This window comes from Rhineura floridana, chromosome 14 (genome assembly GCF_030035675.1).
Source record: "Rhineura floridana isolate rRhiFlo1 chromosome 14, rRhiFlo1.hap2, whole genome shotgun sequence".
Taxonomy (NCBI): domain Eukaryota; kingdom Metazoa; phylum Chordata; class Lepidosauria; order Squamata; family Rhineuridae; genus Rhineura; species Rhineura floridana.
In genome coordinates this window covers 34,387,444-34,409,484 of record NC_084493.1, presented here as the reverse complement: position 1 = coordinate 34,409,484, position 22,041 = coordinate 34,387,444, and the positions used below count along the sequence as shown (strand labels likewise).

Genomic DNA, 22,041 nt, shown 5'->3' with positions numbered 1-22,041 from the left:
CTTGTTTTCAGTCACCATTGCACCATCCTCCCAGCTCGCCTTGGTGAGTGTTTTGGGTAGCAGGCTTAGACCTCCCTAGGCTGGAACCTAATCCCTGAGGGTACCTGCTGGAGTGCGACACCAGGCTGGAGCCAGAACAGAACTTGCTAAACGGTGCACAAGGGGTGAGGAACTAAGTGGGTTGCAAGTAAAGCCAAGTACAGAATCTAAAGTTTGCTCCTTTCCTGAGTTACTGGGGAAAAGTTACCTGGGTAACAGTACAATACCTACTGCAGCCCTTCCCAACCAGTGTGCCTCCAGATGTTGTTGGACCACAATTCCCATCTTTCCTGACCATTGGCAATGCTGGCTGAGGCTGATGGGAGTTGTGGTCCAACAGCATCTGGAGGCACACTGGTTGGGAAAGGCTGACCTACTAGATGGCTGGCAGTCCTAGGTGGGTGACTGTACTTCTCTCCCCGGCAGCCCAAGCAAGGCACAACAAATGCCAAACATGTGTACGTCCTTGCCCATCTCTCCTTCACTGAGGCTTTGCAGGAGAACTGCAGCTGTGCTCCACAACATCCATTTGGATTTGAATTGTAGTTGTCTCCAGCACTGCAGTGCCTTGAGAATGCAGCGCCAGAGACTGCTTCTCTGGTGCTAGCTGACACTGTTAACGCTGCTAGTTTTTCTTTTTAAGCCCAAGTGTTTCTTTTGTACACAAACTGCTGAAATAGCAAGCTTTGCAAAACACAGGGTACGTTTATCTGGCCCCTGCGCCTGCACTTAAAAAACCCTCATTGTCTGACTGTTGTCTCACAGCATACAGTAAGATAATGATCTCACCAACCACGTGAGCCTCGTCGCCAGTGAAAGCCAAGTGGGTGACCAGCAAACAACAAAAATAGAAATGTACACAGAGGAGAGATCCTTCAAGAATTACTTCTGAGATGGTTGCCCTTAAATTTGGTTTGTGGTTTCTCCTTTCTTTTTTTGGCTCGGTCAGCAATATCAGACTTCCAAGCAGCTGATCCAGGAGTATTTGGAGAGGAAAAAGGGGGGGGGGAGAAGACACCAAGACCTACATGAAGTTATAAAACACAACTATGACCCACGTGGCCAACACAAATTCATTCCAGGTTTCCAGGTTTGGACATGCCCCAACCATGCACAGAGAGACAAAAGGAAAAAATACATTTGTGTTTTGAAATGTTAAAACAATGCTTTCTCTTTGAATGGATTCTGAATTGTTGCTTGATATTGATGTTTTGAACCTGTTTTGTTCCTCCCAGTAAAAAAACTCAGCATGTATGACAATTCTTTTTCATGTGCTTTAGGGAGAAATGACGATGCCCTGAATATTAAAGGCATCTTCAGGGGCCCTCCTCTCTGTCCCAAAAGTCATGGCTGGGCGGCACTGAAGCAAGAACCTCTTTGGTGGCCACACCCAGCCTCTGTAACTTCTTGCTGAGTGACTCTGCCTCTTCCCTTCTGCTGCTGTGGAGAGACTCTCCTGTTTAGGAAGGCCGTTCCATTTTTGGTGGCTTTCTTGGAACTTACTTGATTGGTTGTAAACGTCTCGTTTTATTTGGTAGTCCTCTGCTGCATGTTTCTTTTAATGATGCTTTTAAGAATGTTTACTGTATTTACCTTTTGGTGGCACCTTGAACATTTTAGGAATCTTTTAAATAGAAAGGTGCCATGGTCCTAAAGACTTGCACAAGCAAGCACATCATGCTCCTGTTGTGGCAACAGATGATGTGTCCCTTTCTGAGCATTTCTTTGCTCTTTTATGCTTTCCCTGTATATGACAACCAAACTACATGCCATGCCAAGCCTTGGCTACTTTCCTCTTTGGCAAAAAGCAGCCATGTGGGACTCCAATCAGGATGCGTGTGCAGAGTGGGGCGGGGACTAGGTTGACCCTTTCCTCCACATACCATTGTCCCATTGAAAATCTGCTTTTTTGCCTCAGAGATGCCATTCCCTGCAGATTGTACATTTGGGGGCAAACAGCATCTGCGTGCGTGTGTATGGGGGAGATGAATTTTGGGGCATAAAAACAAGTATGCAGAGGAAAGCGCTGAATCCCAAATACTGAGTTTCCAATCTGGATTGAGGTCTCATGTGGATGCTTTTATTAAAAAAGAAAATGGGTGGTTCTATAAACATTTAAGCAACAAAAGTATGCATAATATAGAGACCCAGGTGACCTCAGTGGCCAGGAGTGCCTTTTACCAGCCTTGGCTAGTAAAACAGCTGTGGCCATTTCTGAACTGAGATAGCCTGACCACTCTTGTCCATGTACTGGTAACCTCCAGGCTGGATTACTGTAATGCACTTTATGTGGGGCTGCCCTTGAGGTTGGTCTGGAAGCTGCAGCTGGTGCAAATGCAGTGGTGTTACTGTTCACTGGGCAGGGTATTGCCAACATGTCATCCTGCTGCTGAAAGAATTGCACTGGCTGCCCATTAGCTACCGGGCTAAGTTCAAGGTTCTAGTTTTGGTGTACAAAGCCCTATACAGCTTGGGACCAGGATACCTGAAAGACCATCTTACCCTTTATATACCCCAGTAGATCACTGCTTTCTGCAGGTGAGGGCCTCCTGCAGATACCATCTTATCAGGAGGTCAGTTCTGCACAACATAGGAAATGGACCTTTAATGTGATGGCACCAACCCTTTGGAATTCCCTTCCCTTAAATATTAGGTGAGAGCCAGTGTGGTGTAGTGGTTAGAGTTTTGGACTACGACCTGGGAGACCAGGGTTTGAATCCCCACATAGCCATGGAGCCCACTGAGTAACCTTGGGCCGGTCACTGTCTCTGAGCCTCAGAAGAAGCCAATGGTAAACAACCTCTGAATACTGCTTACCATGAAATCCCTATGCATGGGGTTGCCATAAATCAGAATCAACTTGAAGGCAGTCCATTTCATTTCAAATTTTAGGCAGGCACCATCTCTGTTATCTTTTCAGTGCCTACTGAAGAGCTTCCTCTTTCAACAAGCCTTTTAAGTAGAGACCTTATCCCAGTCTGTGTCTGTGTTGGAATTGCTTTTTAATATGCTTTTAAACCTTTTCTTTCTTTTTTTGAAGATGTTTTTAAAGCTTTTTAAAAGAATATTTTAAAAGATGTTTTGTTTTAATATATTTTAAAGTTTGTTGTTATGATGTTTTAAAGTTTTTAGTGCTTTTGTTTACCACTCTCAGCTCCTACCGGGAGGTCGGATGGGATATAAATCTTATATACTGGGATGGGGCATCTCCAGAGTGGTGCAAGGTAACGTCTTCAGGTAGCTCAGCTTTTTCATGCAGTGGTTAGGAAGCATCAGTGTTGCAGCCCTTCAGCACAAACAAGGCATGGATTGTCTCTGGCCACTAGTGAGGGGGAATAAATTCCATTCAGTTCACATTAAAGCCAAATCTGTGGCCACACTACACACACTTTTTAAACATAATGTTGGTGGAAAGAAGACTATTTGAGTCTGAACCTAGCACAGAACTACAGGGCTGGACCATTAGTTGTGTTTGCATTAGGGATGTGCTAGAATTCCACCCAGTTCAGATTTGGTACCAAATTTTCCATGAATTCACTTATAGTTACAGTAATTTGCTTATAATTCTCTGTAGTTGCAGATCAAATTTTTATGTAGGGATTTTCCATGGCTATTTTTGAAAGTGGATTTTTTAAAAAAATAAACACCTCAAAAATATCAATATTAAGAACAATAATTTTATTGATATTTCATTTTATTTATCAATATTTCCTTTAAAATATTGATATTAATATCAATGTTTTTGTGAGGAAAAAAATGATTCAGTATAAGCAGCAGCTAGCAGGCAAAAAATGAACTCAAAGCGATACCAGCGTATTAGGTTGACAAAATACTTTCTAACTGGTATGAATCAATGGATCCCATCCCCAGTTTGCATTAGTGCAGATGACAGGTCGGGCGATGCAGGACTGAATTTTCTCCCCCAGGATGGGGTGAAACTTGGTTCAATTCTCATTTTAATCCATCCTGCCTAATTTGTAGTTCCCAAAATAGTGTGTAAACTAAAATGCTGCTCTCCTTCAAACTTTGCCCTCTTCTGAATTTTGTGATGCAGTTCTCTAACCAGAAAATTTGTACAGAAATGTGTATATTCAGGGAAAGTGCATATAAAAGTAGTTAAGCCAGTGAAAACATACACTATTTGGTTGCAAAATGTGTATATTAGGCAAAATTGCAAACAAAAAATTGTTATGAATGTACTTTTTTTAAAAAAAAAGATGCAAATTGATGTGGAAATGTTGTAAATTAAAATTAAGAATGGGAAAATAAGAAACTGAGGTTAGAAAATTGAAAAACTAAGAGGAGCCAAAATTGACAGGTTCATCTGTCTCTATGCATCTGAAAAATGTGAGGAGAGGGAGAACAGTTCTATCCTAACAGGGATTTCTGTCATGTGGGACAATTCAAATGTGTGATTTCCTCCCCTACCTGTAGTCTGGTAGAGTCCAGGAACGATTTTACCATGTGATCTCAGGTATAGACTGGTCCCAAATTATAGTGGATTTAAGTTTATTATGGACATGGAACAGATTTAACACACAAGGGTAATGATTTCCATTTCAGATCCAAAGTAAAGCTACATTTTGGGGTCATCTCACAACTGCAGCCATCTACAACATATGTAATATGAGTCTTTACCCCAGAGGGAACCTTTAGAGTCTTTACCCCAGAGGGTAACCTTGTTAAATGGGCTTGTCTTCCCCTTATGGTGAATGTATATTGTTCTTAAAAACTGAAATATTGGAATACATTTTGGCTTCTTAATTTTCTGTTGGAAAGTGGAAAACAAAGCCTACTGACTCAGTCGTGAGCTTGATATGTTAACAGGGCTAATTGGTCACTTGGCACTCGTTTGTCATTATCTCTAGCTAATGTTGCCAAGGAACTGATACGAAGCTCATTATCGAGAAGAGATTGGAAGGGGGAATCATGGGTGTTGGATAAATACAGGCCAGAGACAGAAAATCCTCCATCACTTATTCTTTTGTCCAAAGGCCAATTTATTAAGTTGAGAGCTGTAATTTGGAGCAACTAAAACAAAAGACCACATTGAGCCTTCATCCTGGGAGTCTAGGGTCCAACAGGAAAGACTTCTTCACAAATTGCCTTTTTAGATGGACATCTAACATGGTTTAAGTGTACACCTTTAAAAGTATAAAGTGTAAACATGACAAACAGTGGAGTTCAAAACATATGTATTGTACATGTACTCTCAAACTGGCTATTGCTCCCCATTGAATGTACTCTTTATGGCAACAGCCAGGCTTGTTGCTGTGCAACATGTGAAACAGCATTGGGATTCTATGGCAATCCTGCCAGATCTGCTGCTGTGGGTGGTAAACCAAGGATCTCTTCACACATTACTTGGTATCAGTGCTATTTTGGTAAGAGAAAAACCCTTATACCTTGATAAAAGTGCGGTGGGTGCTAGGGATGGATGAGAAATTCAATTCAGTTCGCATTTAAAGCTGAATTTATCAAATTCTCACTTTCCAAAGTAATATGAGAACCAAACAAAGTCATTCTTCAAAATTCCTAGGTATCTGAACTTTGCCATACAGTTCTCCAACCAACTAGTTTTTATAAAATGTACAATATTACAATATTATGGGGAAATGTATATAAAACGCATATATTGGTGAAAATAACATACTTTATATTAGGATAACTTGCTTGCAAAAAATGTGTACTTAGTCAAAACTACATACAAAGATGTATTTATTCGGATAAATTCACATTAAAATGATGAAGAATTTTCATGAGGATTTTTTTAAAAAAAATCGCAAATTTGCTGCAAAACTGTGGAGAATCGAATTAAATATCAGAAAAATGAGAAACTGAGAGAATTGAAACTGACACATCCTTCTGTTCCTCATGGGTGCCATGGGCAGCCAAAAAAAGAGAGGTGCTGGTACTCTGCACCACTGAGTACCATCACAAAAATGCTCTGCTTGGTATACACTTTAGATATTTTAAGTGCACAACTAAAAGATATGCTGTAAATAAGGCAAACACATGTTTGGAAATGTGCTTATACATGGGAGTAGGCAAATATGTCAATTTTGATTTCCTTTAGAGTCTCATTTTACCAGTCTTCAGTTTTCTATATTTCCATGTTTCAGTTTATTTTAAAGTCTTCATGAAAATCGTCAGTGCAAATTTCTCCTAATATATACATGTCTGTGTGCTATTTTGCCTAATTACAGTGTATTTGTTTTCACTAATATATGCATTTTTATGTACACTGCAGAGCTTGGAAAAGTTACTTTTTTGAACTACAACTCCCATCAGCCCCAGTCAGCATGGCCCCTGGATTGGGCTGATGGGAGTTGTAGTTCAAAAAAGTAACTTTTCCAAGCTCTGACTGTACCCAAGCACATATATTTTGTACCCATTACTTGGTTGGAGACCTGCATTGCAAAATTTGGATAAGTGCAAAGGAGGCACAAAGCCTCTTACACTACACCCAGCTGTTCAAGACAAAATGTCTTGCTTGAGTTGGGGAATGACAGCTTTCTGTGCTTGAAAGCACTAGTGCTTTCCTATGAGGAGACATTTGTGAAAATCAAGACATCTGAACCTAAAGAGCTGGGTCATTCCATCCCCCATCAAAAAACAATGAGGGCCAGAGGAGAGTGTGGGAGTGTGTGGAGGGGAGCTGAGGGGGGAAATGACAACAAGCCGCAGTGAAGATCTCCCCTCCCTGTTGCCCTGATCAGGGCCCAGAAAAGATAATGAGTTTTCTTCCCACTCGGGGACAGACCAAGACTCTGTGATGCTTGAGACAGAAAATCCAAAGGCAACCCTGTTCACACATAAATTAACAAGGGGAGCCAGTAACTGGGAAGAGCTCTTGTGTGAACTACCTCACAATAGACGCGGCACCACAGTTATGCTTCCACAGCTCATGTCAACTTCACGGGGGGTTGCCGTGCCAAACCTCCCAATGGATTGGGCCCACCCTTTCTGTTTCCCACTTAATTACCTCCACAGGCCTCACCTGGTCTGATTGCAGGACAGCCAGCTGGAGGAGCCAACATTTTTGTTTACAGATATAGTGAAAGCAAAGATCCTGTTAATGATAGAATGGCCTTGATTCCAGGTGGCTCTGGTGTTTTTCTTTCAATAAATAGTGCACTGCTCCTGCTCTGGCTGGGATCAAATTTCACTTCTTTTGCATTTTCGAACGCACTCCTTCCCTTGACCTACAGAAATTGTCAGGATTTTTGCCAACATCTCAGAAATCCTGGCCTCCTGTGAAAAGCAAACTGAAGAGGACCAGGAGAACTCTTGGCAGGCAGACTGGCTGCCCCATCAGTCCAACATGATTATTTATTCTTATCATTGACATAAAGGTTTTGGGGATGAGATACTGAGAGAACTTTTCTGGGAAAATGTATATAAACCCTATGCAGCCCAATGAAGCCTGTTTTGGTTCGGATCAGTGTTTAATTTGCAAAAAGAGGAAAACGGTACTCCCCTCCCTGAGCAGAAGCCTCTAGTTCCAGACTGGGAATTGTCAGAAGGGCATTCCAAATACACTCAGAGGCCAATTATCCCAGCAGGGTGGGCAAATGATTTGAATATAACATAGGCCTTCAGCAAGCAAAAAGGAAAAGGAACTTAATCAGGGTTGTTAATGATATATTGCCATGGTTTATTGTCTTTCCACACTAGTAGGATATTTTTGCCATTGTGCCTTCCTTGCACAAATGGCTCTCCAGGGACAATAACAAAATCTGCTGCTGCCATGCCTGAGACAGGAAAAGTAGCCACGACGCTGCTTGCCTCGATTGCTTTTGTTCTCAGTAAGGGTATGTATGTACCCATGCACAGGAGTCCTATGACAGTATGGGGTAGGTGACAGTGGCCTCTTGGGTTGAGAGCCAGATCCAGCCTCTCTGAAGTTGGCAAGCAGGAGGGAGGCTAGGACCCTGGGAGGGTGAGCCATTGGTTCACACGTGAGTGAGGAGCAGAGCTGTGACTGATGCAAAATTTCAAAACTACTTCAAACTCTGCTACATTGTCCAGTTTAATGTTGTACTTTTACCACCAAAGTTGCCATTCAAATTTCAGGATAAATTTGACATCAGCATTTGAATTCTGACTTATTTTGATACCCCTTCCCACTGGTCGAATGGGGCATTTCCTGATTGATTGATTGGTTAAATATATAGATGAAATTAGCAGATATTTTACTCAATGCTATTGCAAATCAGCAGTCAGGTCCTGTCAAATCTACTGGTGCTGCATGTCAGATGTCCGTGCTATTTCTAAATGCTATCAGCAACTAAAAGCTACCCAAATGTTATCCCAAAGGTACAGAAACCGCTGAGCCCATCTATAGCTGCCCCCATTGCAACGTCTAATTGTCTGAGACCCCGAATGGGGCCAGGGGCTTACCCTTGACCCACAAATATCATAACAGGTTCCTTCTAGAGCTTCAGTAGGATTAAAATGCTGCACCACTACAAGGCTATAATTTGAGTCTATATTTAAAAGCAGCACCATGATCTCTTAACACCATAGTTGCTCTTCCAATAGTTCCTGCACTCAGACTCTTGTGGGAGCCGAGGTGACCCCAACAGCTGCAGATTTACATATTCATTGCATTTTTATCCTTACAGCAACCCTATAAGGTAGGCTAGGCTGAGAGATGGGAGAGTGTGTGGTTTCAATATTGCACAGTTAAAAGAATGTTATGTTTTCAATTTTTCGTACGTTTTATATTGCTTTTAACTCACTTTGAAACTGTTTTGTAAAAGGCGTCTAAGAAATCTAATAACTAATAATAAAAATTCAAAGTTCCCCAGGTACTTTGATGCCATTTTATTTTAGGTATACACCTAAGATGTTTACTCATGAAAATGTACTTTATGATTACATATGATGAACAACTTGTGTTTATGAACACATGGGTGCACACTCATTCAGAACCCATGGCTGATGAACCAGCTCCCATGCTGCTGGTGTATGATCAGAGGGCAGTATTCAACACTAGTTCTACTCAGAGTAAACCCATTGAAGTTAATGAATATGACTCACTTAGGTTCATTAATTTCAGTGGGTCTACTGTGAGTAGGACTTAGTTGAATACAACCCAATGGAACACCTGAAGCTGGTGTTTGCATATTCCATCCTTGAAAAAATAAAATATAATTCTGCATCCGGTCAGCCCAAATTCTGTGCCATGAAAAGCTACATTCTGTCTAAGTTATGCACATCACGCAGATGAGCAAGAATTCTCTTCTGGGTTTCCTAGTCATTGGGAGAAATGTGGAGCCCCACCCCTTTAGCCTTTTAAGATTTCAGCAGGTATTTCATGTCTACTTGTACACTGATCTTCATAGCCACAAGGGCTAGAAACTTGGCCCCTTTTTAATGAAGGCTGAAATTAGGGATGGAAGCATAGTTTCAGTTCTCTACAATTCTCATTTTTCCAATCTTAAATTCAGTTCTCCACATTTCTGCAGCCAGTTGCTATTTTATATTTTAAAAAATCCTCATGAAAATTCTTCAGCATTTTAGTGTGAATTTCTCCAACACACACATTTTTGTATGCAGTGTTGGCGAATATACACATTTTTGGGAGCAATTTCTCCCAATAAAAATGCATATTTGTATGTTATTTTCACTAATGTATTCATTTTTATCCACACTTTCCCATAGAATATGCATTTTATAAACATTCTTTGGTTGGAGAACTTCATCGCAAAATTCAGATACATGCCAATTTCAAAGGATGGCTGTGTTTCGGTTCTCATATTGTTCCAGAAAGTGCAAATTTTATGGCGTCAGCTTTAAATGGAAACTGGACTGAATTTATCGCCCACCTCTAGCTGGAATACTCAGAAAGTCGAGGTCTCTCCTCAGTGCCATGCTCGATGATTTTTCTGCAGTCCCAGAGAATGACAACAGACACTTATCCCTGCCCCTTTTCTAGTTTTCCACTAGCTCCAGCACCGTGTGGCTTCTTTTTCCCCCTTCTGGAACATGAGTTTAGGTTTCTTTTATCACCTTGCAGTAGCAAAACTTCTGTTTATGAGTACGACAGCCCCCCCCCCAAAAAAAAGTAGTTGTAGAAGAAGGAAAACAAGACATGTCCACACATCTAACAAGTACTTGGTGTCCCATATCTCTGTGTCTGCCTGACTGTAATCAATCATTATGTGATAGTCTGCTTCTAGCCCGAAGGGCTGCTCTTAACTTTCACCTGGCATATAAAACACTGTACAAGCTATTCTGGTCTTGCAAGCAACCCTGTTCCGTCACAACTTTGTTCATGCAGGAACTGAGACATGCCGGGGGATATTATTTGTAGCGCTCTGGAGGTGAAATTCTCAGTGCAAACAACAGACGCTGATTTCAAGAAGGCTAAAGCAGCTGATGTTTGCGGTGGATAATTAGAAAGGTCTGTCATCCTCATGTTATAGCAAGGCAAATGATGGCATGCATGCAGTGTGGCCTAGATTAAAGGAGGCCAGTACGAAATCCCCCAAAGAAAGATCAACAATATGAAGTCCTGTTCTAGCTCAATCTCACCAGACCTACTGTGAAGAACTTCCTCTCTCTCCCTTTCATATTCATTGCATGAATTATTGGCCCTCTGTCTACTTGAACTAGGGTTGCCATATTGTCCAGTTAGCCAGGTTTCACACGGGTTCTAGCCCTGCTACCCAGTGCCTGCTTAGTCCATTAGGTGGCCCAGATTCCCAGCTTTCCATTTTTTTAAAAAAAGAAAGCTAGTCTCTAACCCTTGTGGATCCAATGATTCAAGGCAAAATGTGGAGGCAGTTTTCTGCCCAATCATTTTGTGAGGAATCAGCCTACATCAATTGTTTTTCATCAGTGAGGGACACCACAGCTGTCCCAGGAAAATCAACAATTTTAGCCAGCCTGCCTGCTGCACATGCAGAATCTGGGCAGTTTAGAAAACTGCACGTACTCACTTGATCAACACATGCAGCTCCGCCCCTTACCCATTGACTTTTTGGTTGAGTCAGCAAAGAGAAGCAGCCTTCATCTCAATGGCCTCTGTGTCTCAGGGATATGTGTCTTAAATAGTAAATGCAATGGGAGGGTCTGCCTGCCATCATGGAGAATATATATGTATGTATATATATATATATATACATACATACACACATGCTTGCCAGGTCTCTAGAATTCACTGCATTTTCCCCCCAAAAAGATGCCAGCACTCAAGTCTCCATCAAGTCTCAGCCGTTATTACAGAAGGCTGTGATAACGGCTGAAACTGATCTGGTATGTGAGAATCAGTGTACTAAATACGTTCCTTATATGCTCAGACACTACTGTCATTAGATAAGAAGACTGACTGAACTGATAATATTGAAATCTTGATTTCTAGTAGTGCTGTGTTCATTTCACATTTCCTAATTTTTGGTACAGGCAACCTCTCAGTCACAATATTACTTTTAATTGATGCTTCGCTGGCTTGTGTTTTTACATTGATGGTGCATTTTTATTGTTTTTATTGTGTTTGTAAGCTGCCCTCAACTGTTTGTAACAGTGGAAGGGCAGGATATACAGTAAATCCTCTTAATAAATAAATATTCCATAATGTTGAAAGCTAGAACATTTAAGGCTGAAAATGTAATTTAAAAACAAAAAACATCCTCACATCCTCCTCCAGTTTTGGTGGTAATTGTTAGGCACAAAAACAAAACAACTGGACAATGGAACCTTTAACACATTTAATTTGCAAATTAAATGTATTGAAGGTTCCATTGTCCAGTTGTTTTTTGTGCCCAATAATTACCAATTACCAAAAAAGACCTCTCCAAACTGAGTGAATGGGCAGAAAAATGGCAAATGCAATTCAATATAAACAAGTGTAAAATTATGCATATTGGAGCAAAAAATCTTAATTTCACATATACGCTCATGGGGTCTGAACTGGCGGTGACCGACCAGGAGAGAGACCTCGGGATTATAGTGGACAGCATGATGAAAATGTTGACCCAGTGTGTGGCAGCTGTGAAAAAGGCAAATTCCATGCTAGGGATAATTAGGAAAGGTATTGAAAATAAAACAGCCGATATCATAATGTCGTATAAATCTATGGTGCAGCCGCATTTGGAATACTGTGTACAGTTCTGGTCACCTCATCTCAAAAAGGATATTATAGAGTTGGAAAAGGTTCAGAAGAGGGCAACCAGAATGATCAAGGGGATGGAGCGACTCCCTTACGAGGAAAGGTTGCAGCATTTGGGGCTTTTGGAGAAAAGGTGGGTCAGAGGAGACATGATAGAAGTGTATAAAATTATGCATGGCATTGAGAAAGTGGAGAGAGAAAAGTTCTTCTCCCACTCTCATAATACTAGAACTCGTGGACATTCAAAGAAGCTGAATGTTGGAAGATTCAGGACAGACAAAAGGAAGTACTTCTTTACTCAGTGCATAGTTAAACTATGGAATTTGCTCCCACAAGATGCAGTAATGGCCACCAGCTTGGACGGCTTTAAAAGAAGATTAGACAAATTCATGGAGGACAGGGCTATCAACGGCTACTAGCCATGATGGCTGTGCTCTGCCACCCTAGTCAGAGGCAGCATGCTTCTGAAAACCAGTTGCCGGAAGCCTCAGGAGGGGAGAGTGTTCTTGCACTCGGGTCCTGCTTGCGGGCTTCCCCCAGGCACCTGGTTGGCCACTATGAGAACAGGATGCTGGGCTAGATGGGCCACTGTCCTGATCCAGCAGGCTCTTCTTATGTTCTTATGTTCTTAATTAAAAACATGATATGCAAATCAGCCTGTCCAGATTTGTGGAACTGGAATATGGCAACTCTAACTTGAACCCCCTGTTTCCCTGGGGACTTATGAAATCCAAGGGGTTAATTGTTTCATATTTAAGCAAGATTCAGGGGTGCCACCAAAAAGTTGAATTCCCAAAGCAGAATTTCTGCTAGAATCTACCTGGCTTCTGTTCTTACTGTCATTTTTATATTTTTAATGGAGTCCAACCCAGTGAGACTTGGGAATTATAACCTGAGGTACTCATGGTAAACAATGAAGCAGAGCAGTCTTTCTTCCAGATTAGGCAACCCGGAACACTTTCGACTCTGCCTCTGACCATCCTAGGATATGGCTCTGCCCACAGTTGTCATGTGGCCTTTGGGATTAAGATGGCTATGAAAGAATGAATGAAATGAGCATTGCGAAAAACTGGATTTTACCCCACATACACTTTTCTATCTGTCAGGTTCTAGCTGCCCATGTCAATAATGTTTGATTAGAAACATCTCCCCCCTGCGATATGCCCAGAAAGGGAGGTGCTTTGTCATCATGAAGGGATGGGCAGGTGTCATTGTAGCCCCTCTAAAATTGTTTTCAAAGAGCGTTCCTCTCTTTGCCAAGAAGAGGGATTTTGGAAGGCCTCTTGTCTTTAGGGCCTTGTCTGAGTAGGAAACTGTTAAACAAAGAAGCTCAAACGCCTTTGGGATTCAGCCACTCCCACAACGGAGCACTGCTGCCGCTTCTGTTTCCCACTCAGCTCTAGCTATGCTAACAGCACAACAAACTCCTGCAGCATGTGAGAAATAAGTGAAGGAAAAGGTTAACTTTTTTTAAAAAAAAAAATAGCAATAACAAAGAGAGCAGGGCTGAGCGCCAGTGTCCCCGTATGACTTGCGCTTCCCCAGCCCACTGCTGAGTGACGTTCACTGGCTCTTTCCTGCCCTCCCTCTCCCCAGAGGCAGGAGCTGCCAAGCCCTCCTTCTCAGTATCAAAGCGAGGAGTTTCTTCCAGCAGCAGCAGCCGCCTCCGCTTCAGTTTCCAGTCGGTTTTATGAACTTAAAATCCTTTTGTCTCCATGTTTTAAAAGGAAGCAAAGGGAAAAGTTTGGGTAAGAGCAGAGGAGGGCATGATTCATCGACGGTTTGCCAAGTTCAGGTGGCAACAGAGAGGATAAATCTTCGTCATTAAGCATGAAAGTGACAGCCAGGGAGGGTGGTGAGAGGAGCAATTCAAAGAATGCTTACTTGGGCAAAATGCCCTTTTTGTAGTCAAGAGGACTTAATTCTAAATAAAACATTTGGGGTCGAGATGCCTTGTTGTTTGTGAAGGAATACGGAGAGGATATTACTTGTCCTTTCAGCAGCATGACTTTTACACTATTGAATTATCTTTGCTTGCAAAGCACAGAGCCTTGATTCATTGGATATACCAGAGGTTGATACAAAATGGGAGGAAAGGTGGCCAGAGATGGCAACTCACCTTGCCTCAGGCAGATCTTATCTGTAATTACAGGTGGCACAATAGGAGATGGGCAGATCTGATCCATGGAGCATAATCCATGAGGAATTTTCTTTGGCCAATGGGAACGAAAGGGAGCTCTGATTCGAGGCCATTGCTGTGCTTGTATTGCTCCCATTCATTTCAATGGGTTTTGCTCAGAAGAACTTCCTGGTGGACTGCGCCCCATGCTGCTTAGCTGGGAGAGGGGTTGCCCTTTGTATTTTATGCTGCAGGCACCAGCCTGCCTGAGGCCATCATTTGTGTCTTGTAAAAAGATTAACCCACATGAGTCAATGTCGGTAACCAGTAGCCACCAATTGTATGAACTAGAAAAGAGTACCAAATATTAAATGGAGAAAAGGGGGGGGGGAAACACAAGCAAACTCCTGGCTATTGGCGCTGACTTCCTTGTGCTCCAACACGCAACTCCCTTGATAAGAGCAAAAGTGGAAACGATAAGCCTCAGTCCTAAGGGGACACACTATTATTACTTTCTAGCATTTAAGTTTCACTCATTATGGCGAACATATTTCCAGGGGGATTTTTTTTTCCTCCCTGTGAAAATCTGCTGAAGAAAAGAGATGGCGAGACACTTGAAAATATTGTTGGCAGGGTCTGTTCTATTCTTGATGCACTTTTGCTTTAAGGAGTGATCTCTGTTCTGCTTCTCTGAGTAGGTTGCTCGTCCAGAGTCCCCCCCCCCCGCTTACGGATTCTGATCAGGGCATCTGTCTCCTTTTCATTCTTTTAATTTCTCGGCCACCTTTTAACCAACTGCTTCTCAGCATGGCTTGCAATGCATGCGGCTAGTAGGTTTACTACAGAGGCGTCACAGGAACGTCGACAGTGCCAGAAGGCTCAGAATACGTCTGTTTCAAAATATCAACATATCCCACATCTCTACATCATGACAAAACAACAGCACTCTAGCTTTGTTATTCAGAGCTGCTCCGCTGACTTTCTGGCAGCACCAGAAGTGGAGGAAGGTGACACGATGCCTAGAAATGGGGCAGTGGGTTAAAAGAGAGCAGGAGAAAGTCAAGTTGGGCAGAAGAAGAAGGGGGCAGCAGAAAGTCTAGTTAAGGGCATGCTTGGCTGAACTACTTGACACGGAAGCAACAGGAATTACGCTGTACATTTTTAGGTTTACAGTTTTTCTCATTAACTTGTTCTGGACTTCACTTCTGGAAGACTGAATGTCAGCCACTTTCTCTTCCCCCCCCCTCCCAGCGAAGCCCCAGGCCAGCTGATCACTAACCTGTGTGGGTCCTTAGGTGAGCTTTCAGGTGGGATGACTTGCCGTAAACCTTTTCACAGCCCACATAGTAGCATTTATGCCTTTTCTGAGGTAATTCAGGGTCAGGCCGGCATCTCCCTCGCCTGCTTCTTTGTTTGAGGCTTGGCTGACTCATTGCCACCAAGCTAGTAGGTGTGGCTGCTTTGCCTCCTTCACGTTTGCCGGCCGGTGAGAGACTTTCTTCCCCAAACTCTTCACAAGGAAGAGAAGGCTTTTTTGCGTCTCCCCTGTTGATGCCGTGGAGTTCCTCCACCTGAAGCAAGGAAGGCTTTGGAGCATACTGGTTTAGGTCAGCTAAAATGCTAGCCACGGCGTAGACAGAGGACGTACCTCCATTGTCTCTGCCTGCCTCTTTCACTTCGGGTTTCTCATCTCGATTTGAGATGAGGAGAGGCGAAGCTATGCCAACAGGCTGAGGGGCTGCTTCCCTTGTGGAGCCATGTATGATAGCACGACTGGACATCGAGACAAGGCACTCGGCGGCAAAGTAGGCTGCTGTTGCCATGTTTCACACCTCCTTAGGTGTACAAATCAACAGCAATATTCCCCCTTGTTTAGACCTTAAAATATATATATATATACACACACCTGAAGACTTCCTTTTCACAGAAATGATGACTGCTGGATTCACGGCTCCCTGAAAAGTACTTTGCCTGTATGGATCACACCCAGTTTCTCTCTTTCTGAAGAGGACAGGCATCCAGTGAAAACATAAAGCAAAACAAACCCAGTTCGGCGCAGCTTGTTGACTGAAATAGAATTAACGACGGTTGTCCACAATAACAAGCTTGCAGTTCTTCCAGTCTTCCCGACGCATTCTGACAGCAGGACTGAGCGGGTCCGTTATTGCTCGTTGGATTGCTTTGGACCCTCATGGGGGTGTGGCTTTGCCAAACATCTGGCCGTGATGTCACAGAGAAGCTGCATCCTGGGCTGATCAGGTTAGCAGCAAACAGAGACTTCAGCTGCTGCTGAAGCAGCCGCTTCTGCTGCAGCCACCGGAGAGAGCCCGTGAGGAGTGCAGAGCAGCAGCACAGAGAAAGCGATGTGGCTGTGAACTTGAGTTTGGCAGGGGCATAAGAGCAAGTTAAACGAAAGAAAGGAACTGATTGGCTTGAGCTGGACCAATCAAAACAAAAAGTTCCACATTTGCACATTTCTATGGGCTAATGAATTTCTTTTTTCCTGTATGACCCAACAAAAGGCAAGAAATTCAAGATTACTCTTAGGCTCCTGTTATGCAAGGCAGAATATATCCTTACAGAAAGTGGCTGCCTATTCCTCTGGCAATGACAATGCAAAAACAGTAAATGTGCTATTGGGAAGCCTCCTTGTTTGGGCACATATTGTAATCCCCAAAGTGACTAATGATGTAACTTCTGCTGCAATCGTTAACCTCTTATTTGCTTTCAGACACATTCTTTCTGAGTTCCGCCTTCACAACTTGAGGGCACAATGCAGTAAACTGTTTACTAGGAAAGGGCAATTTAACGGTCCTGGAAATCTCTAGGGCACCTAGGACCCAACACTCGAAATACAAAGGTGGCACTAATAACACCAACCCAGGAATGTTTCACAAAGTTGTGAAAAACAAATTAACCCAATGCAAAAGTCGGTGAAACAGAGAGACACACGCTGTTGGTTCCACACTAAATTTCAGTGCCACACTAAAGCTAATCCTTTAAAATCTTGCCCTCCTTGAAATAGTCGCTTGCTGGTGACTTCAGTCATCATCAGTAAACTGTCATTAAGCATAAACTGCTATTCAATCTGTCACCATCAGCAACTGTCAAGTGGCATGCATGATGGCTGTGTACTCTTGTGACCAATGTCACAATTATATGAGCACACACTATTTTGAAGGAAAGCTCAACCTGGATTAGGGATGGGTGAGAAATTCAATTCAGTTCACATTTAAAGCCAAATCTATCAAATTCGCGCTTTCTGAAACAATATGAGAACCAAAACACAGTCATCCTTCTAAATTCGCACTTACCCGAATTTTGCAGTGCAGGTCTCCATCCAACCAGCATATACCAACATACATATATTAGAGGAAAGTGTGCACAAAAATGAATAACAGTGAAAATGACATACAAAAATGCATTATATTAAGAGAAATTGCTTGCAAAAAATATGCACATTAGTCAAAACTGCATATGAAAATGTGTTTATTAGGAGAAAGTTGCAGTAAAATCTTAAAGAATTCCCGTGAGGATTTTTTAAAAAATCACAAATTACTGTAGAAATGTGGACAACTGAATTTAAGATTGGAATAACGAGAAAGTGACAGAACCAAAATTATCCTTCCATCCTATTTTAAAGTAGAGATATGTGAAAACCTAGAGAAATTCTGCTCATCTTATTGAAATTCTTTTGGCTTCCTTTGAAATCCCTACAAATGTTTCACACTTTAAACTTGTCTCAGATTTCACTTCAGACTAAATTTGGTCACAACTCCAAAAATAAGCCGTAGGCTACACACAGAAGGCTTGTGTAACTCATCCCTAAGTGTCAATCCTTCCAGAGCACATAGCTTTTTCAGTACTAGTTGATGAAAAGAATATGATGGAAGAGTGGAACAAAGCACAAAACCTTCAAACTTTGCTGCAATTTATGAAGCAGTTCAAGCCACTTGAAATGTGCATCCAGACTTGTTCAAAATTCCGGGAGGGCCAGTTTTATCCTACCTTCCTTAAACTAGCTGATGATCTGGACACTTCTTAAGATATCGTAACCAGATTTTGCATGATGGTACCTGAGTAGCTGGAGTAGGTTTTCATCTATGTTTAAATACAGTTGGACACCATTTTGAATCAAGATGGTGGATTAATGTCTTGGTTTCTTAGAATTGCTGGGCTATGCTCTGTACAAGACTGCTAGTACATTTTTTCCTACAACCAACCTGGGTTTTCAGAAATGGCTTTGTGAGTTGCCTTGGTCAAAATGACCTCAAACGTCTGGTGACAATCCATTGTGCTGTCATTTTCCCCATCTCTCCACCAGCTCCTTTGTGATGCTGCATGGAATATGCTACAGACATACGCTTGGGAATTGTTTACACCGTGAAGGCTCAGAGTTGTTATTTTGAGAGAACAGTACTTATCTACACCAGTCTAAGAATTCTCGCCTAGGTCAGTCAGAGGTAACTGTGTTCTGCTAGGGAATTCTGTAACCCATTCAGCTCTTGTATGTAGGAATAACAACCATTTTGTTGCAGTTATCGTTGTTATATTTGCATGCTCACTGGTTTTGCCAGGGATTCCGCACTCAGTTCGTCCTCTGATTCATCACTGGAACTTGTAAACAAATGAGGTTAGAAGTTTTACTGCAACTGACCTGTAATACTCTTTATAGGTCAGGACCCCAATATCTTCTGGAACATCTCTTCCAATATGAACACATCCAAACCTTTTTCTTCTGAGGCTGTTCTCCAGGTCCTCCCTCTGTGGGATGCTTGGGAGGTGGTGATGGAGCAGAGGGCCCTTTCAGTCATGACTTCTCCTCTCTGGAATGCTCTCCCCAGTGAGGTCCACCTGGCACCTTTTTTTACATCTTTTCAGCATCAGGTAAAGACTTTTTTTCCCTCCAGGCTCTTGATGGACTGAGATGATGTTGCTGTGTTACTAGTGTGCTGCCAAAGTTTCCTGGGTCTATTATGGGGATTGTTTTGCTCTCTTTTTATGGTATTATGTATTTACATTTATGTTTTAAATGTGTTGGAAGTCACTTGGAGACCTTCAGGTAACAAGTCTAAATAATGATGATGATGATATTATTGTTGTTGTTGTTGTTGTTGTTGTTGTTGTTGTTGTTGTTGTTGTTATTATTATTAATTGTAAACCACTCTAGGAGTCTTTTTGACTAAAGAACAGGGTCAAAATGCTGTAAATGAATAGTTGCAGATAAGAGCTTACATAAAAAGGCCCTGGGGATGTAAAATTGGGCCAAACCTCAGCTTGACATATCTTGCTTCTTTCTGGTCGCCAACCTCCTCCTTACATATCAGTTCTTGTTTGTTTAGTGAGCCTTGCAAAATAGCCAGGATAAATATACAAACCTACAGAATTCTACTCAGTTGCAATTTATTGTGATGATGGAAGATGATGCTATTTAATTGACTCATCAGAATTCTCCTTGGACAAGCAGAGTTTTGTAAAACTGCATTAGAGCCAGAACTGCCCTTTATTATGACTATTCCTCAAGTTTACACTTGTGGTTTCCTCTGAAATTCTAGATGATATTTTAGTGTAATTCTAAAGCAAGGACAGGCAACCTGCAGCCGTAGGCCTAATTTCATGCAGCTGGCCAAATTTCTTGTCGATGGCCAAAAGGGGGCAAAAAGGGAGGGAAATGGTTGCCAGAAAGAGGGAGAGGAAAAGGAGAGAGAGAGAGAAGAAGGGATGGCAAGGGAAAAGTAGGAAAAGGGGGCACCCCCGTTATGACTCTGTCCCTGATCACTCATGGTTCTATCCCTGCTCACTGTTGGCATGAAGCCTCTGATGGATCGCTCCTGGGGACATATGGCTGGGGGCAGAAGAAATGTTCCCCACCCATACTCTAGACAGATTCTAAAAATGCAGTTAAAAATGCGGCCCCATCACCCTGCTTCAGCAGAACTTCCCACTCGACAATGCCCTGCTTAAGTCAGTAGCAAAGAGGCACCAAAATGTCTGGAGCCAACCTCATTTGACACTGACGCCAGATCTTGTAGGAGAGGCAGCATTTTTGGCTAGTATTAGAACCTTTCTTGAAAAGTCTTTTAGGAAGATGTTTTCAAATTACTTCCATCAGGTATGTTCTCACATTGTTTCCACCACCACCCACTTCATAAAACAGGAATGCTCCTGGAAAGTTACATCTAAGGCTAATAATGCAATGGAAGAATTAATACTTCCAGGAAAGACACTTGGATCTCTCAGCTGTTCCCGTGCTCCGTGCATACTCATAACTGTCGTACAATCTGTTGAAGCAATATACATTTTGAGACTTGCTAACACAAACCTCTCTGTTGTTATCCAGAGAGGTTACAACCTACTCCTACTCCGAGGCATTTTAATTTTTTGTTAATGATTGTAATGTTTGTAATTTGATTTTAGCCTTTGCTGTTTTTAGATTGTGAAATTTGATTTTAGACTGATGTTTTTGTATTATATTGTATTTTATTGTATCTATGTTCACCGCCCAGAGAGCTATTGCTAGTCGGGCAGTATATAAGTTTTAAAAATAAATAAATAAATAAATAAACCTCTATGTGCTTGCAGAAAGAATTCCATGGACACCTTTTCTCTCTCTTGTGAGCTGCTTTCAGCATATCTATATCGAAAAGCAGCATACACATTTAAATAATAAATCAATAAATAAATCTTGTGGTACCTGGATGGCTAACCCCGGCAGGTGGTGCTGGGGAGGTATTAGTTGACCCAGTGGAATCTGCAATATGGGGTTCCCCATTGTTCAATTCTGTCTCCTGTGTTATTTCACATCTACATGAAACCATTGAGTGTGATAATCTAGGGTTTTGAAGTGTGTTCTCATTAGGGATGGGCAAATATTGTTAGCAAAGTTACTTAAATAAGACATCCAGAGAGTCCAGAGATAAAAGCCCTAATAACACTTTTTCTGAGCAAACTGGGGGGGGGGAGGAACAGAAAGATGTTGTCTTTCCATTTGGGCCTTGTACATAGCAGGAAAACATACAACCAAACTTACAGAGGAAAACTCCCTCAGAACTACACAGCCAGTCAGAACATGTGTTACTTCACTGAGGATCATGCCTCTTTGTCTGGTTGCTAAGCAACGTATCAATCCATCTCTCTCATCAATACAGTGCAAATTTCTCCTAATATTCACATCTTTCTCTGTCAGGGGTCACCAACCCATCCAGCAGGTAGCCCATAATCTGAGCTTTCATTTAAAAAAAACAAAGTAAGTGGCTAGCCTTTCTACAAAAGAAAGTTATGAAGCAAAATGTGCAGGTAGCCTTCTAAGTGATGTCTGTGAATGAGCCAGCCTGCCTGCTCCTGCCTGCCAATGTTATTAGTCAGTGGTTGAAGTCAGAGCTGTGCTTGATAAATGGGTTGTTTGGACACCACGGATCCTAAAGAGCTATTGTTTTAGTGCACTTTCCCTGCTTCTGCCTTTTTTCCTAGTCTTTAGAATCTCCATAGTTTGCCCTTCCTTTATCCAGGATGCATCTCTCTTGCACTGGGTTTGCCTGAGATCAGGAAGTGCCCCAAAATTATTTTCTGCAAATACTACTACATAGTAAGTGTGGGTGAATGTTAACAAATCCCACTCCCCCCCCCAAAGGCAAATGTGAAAACTTTGCCAAGAGGCTTAGACAAGTCTTTACTTTGCAGGAGCTAAAGACCAGGGACTCAAGAATTCACTGTACTTACAGTACAGTGGTATATATGTCTACTCAGAAGTAAGTCTCTTTGTGTT

General features: G+C 42.1%; 1 protein-coding gene across 1 annotated transcript in view; it reads right to left on the bottom strand.

Annotated features, from left to right (window-relative positions):
- KLF13 (KLF transcription factor 13) overlaps nucleotides 1-16,624 on the bottom strand; it is a 51,313-nt gene extending 34,689 nt beyond the window's left edge. The window contains exon 1 of the mRNA XM_061595609.1: nucleotides 15,556-16,624. Coding sequence (XP_061451593.1) covers nucleotides 15,556-16,099 — 544 coding nt within the window. The 5' untranslated portion in view covers nucleotides 16,100-16,624. The remainder of the gene's footprint in view (nucleotides 1-15,555) is intronic.
- Between the last annotated feature and the right edge of the window lie 5,417 nt (nucleotides 16,625-22,041).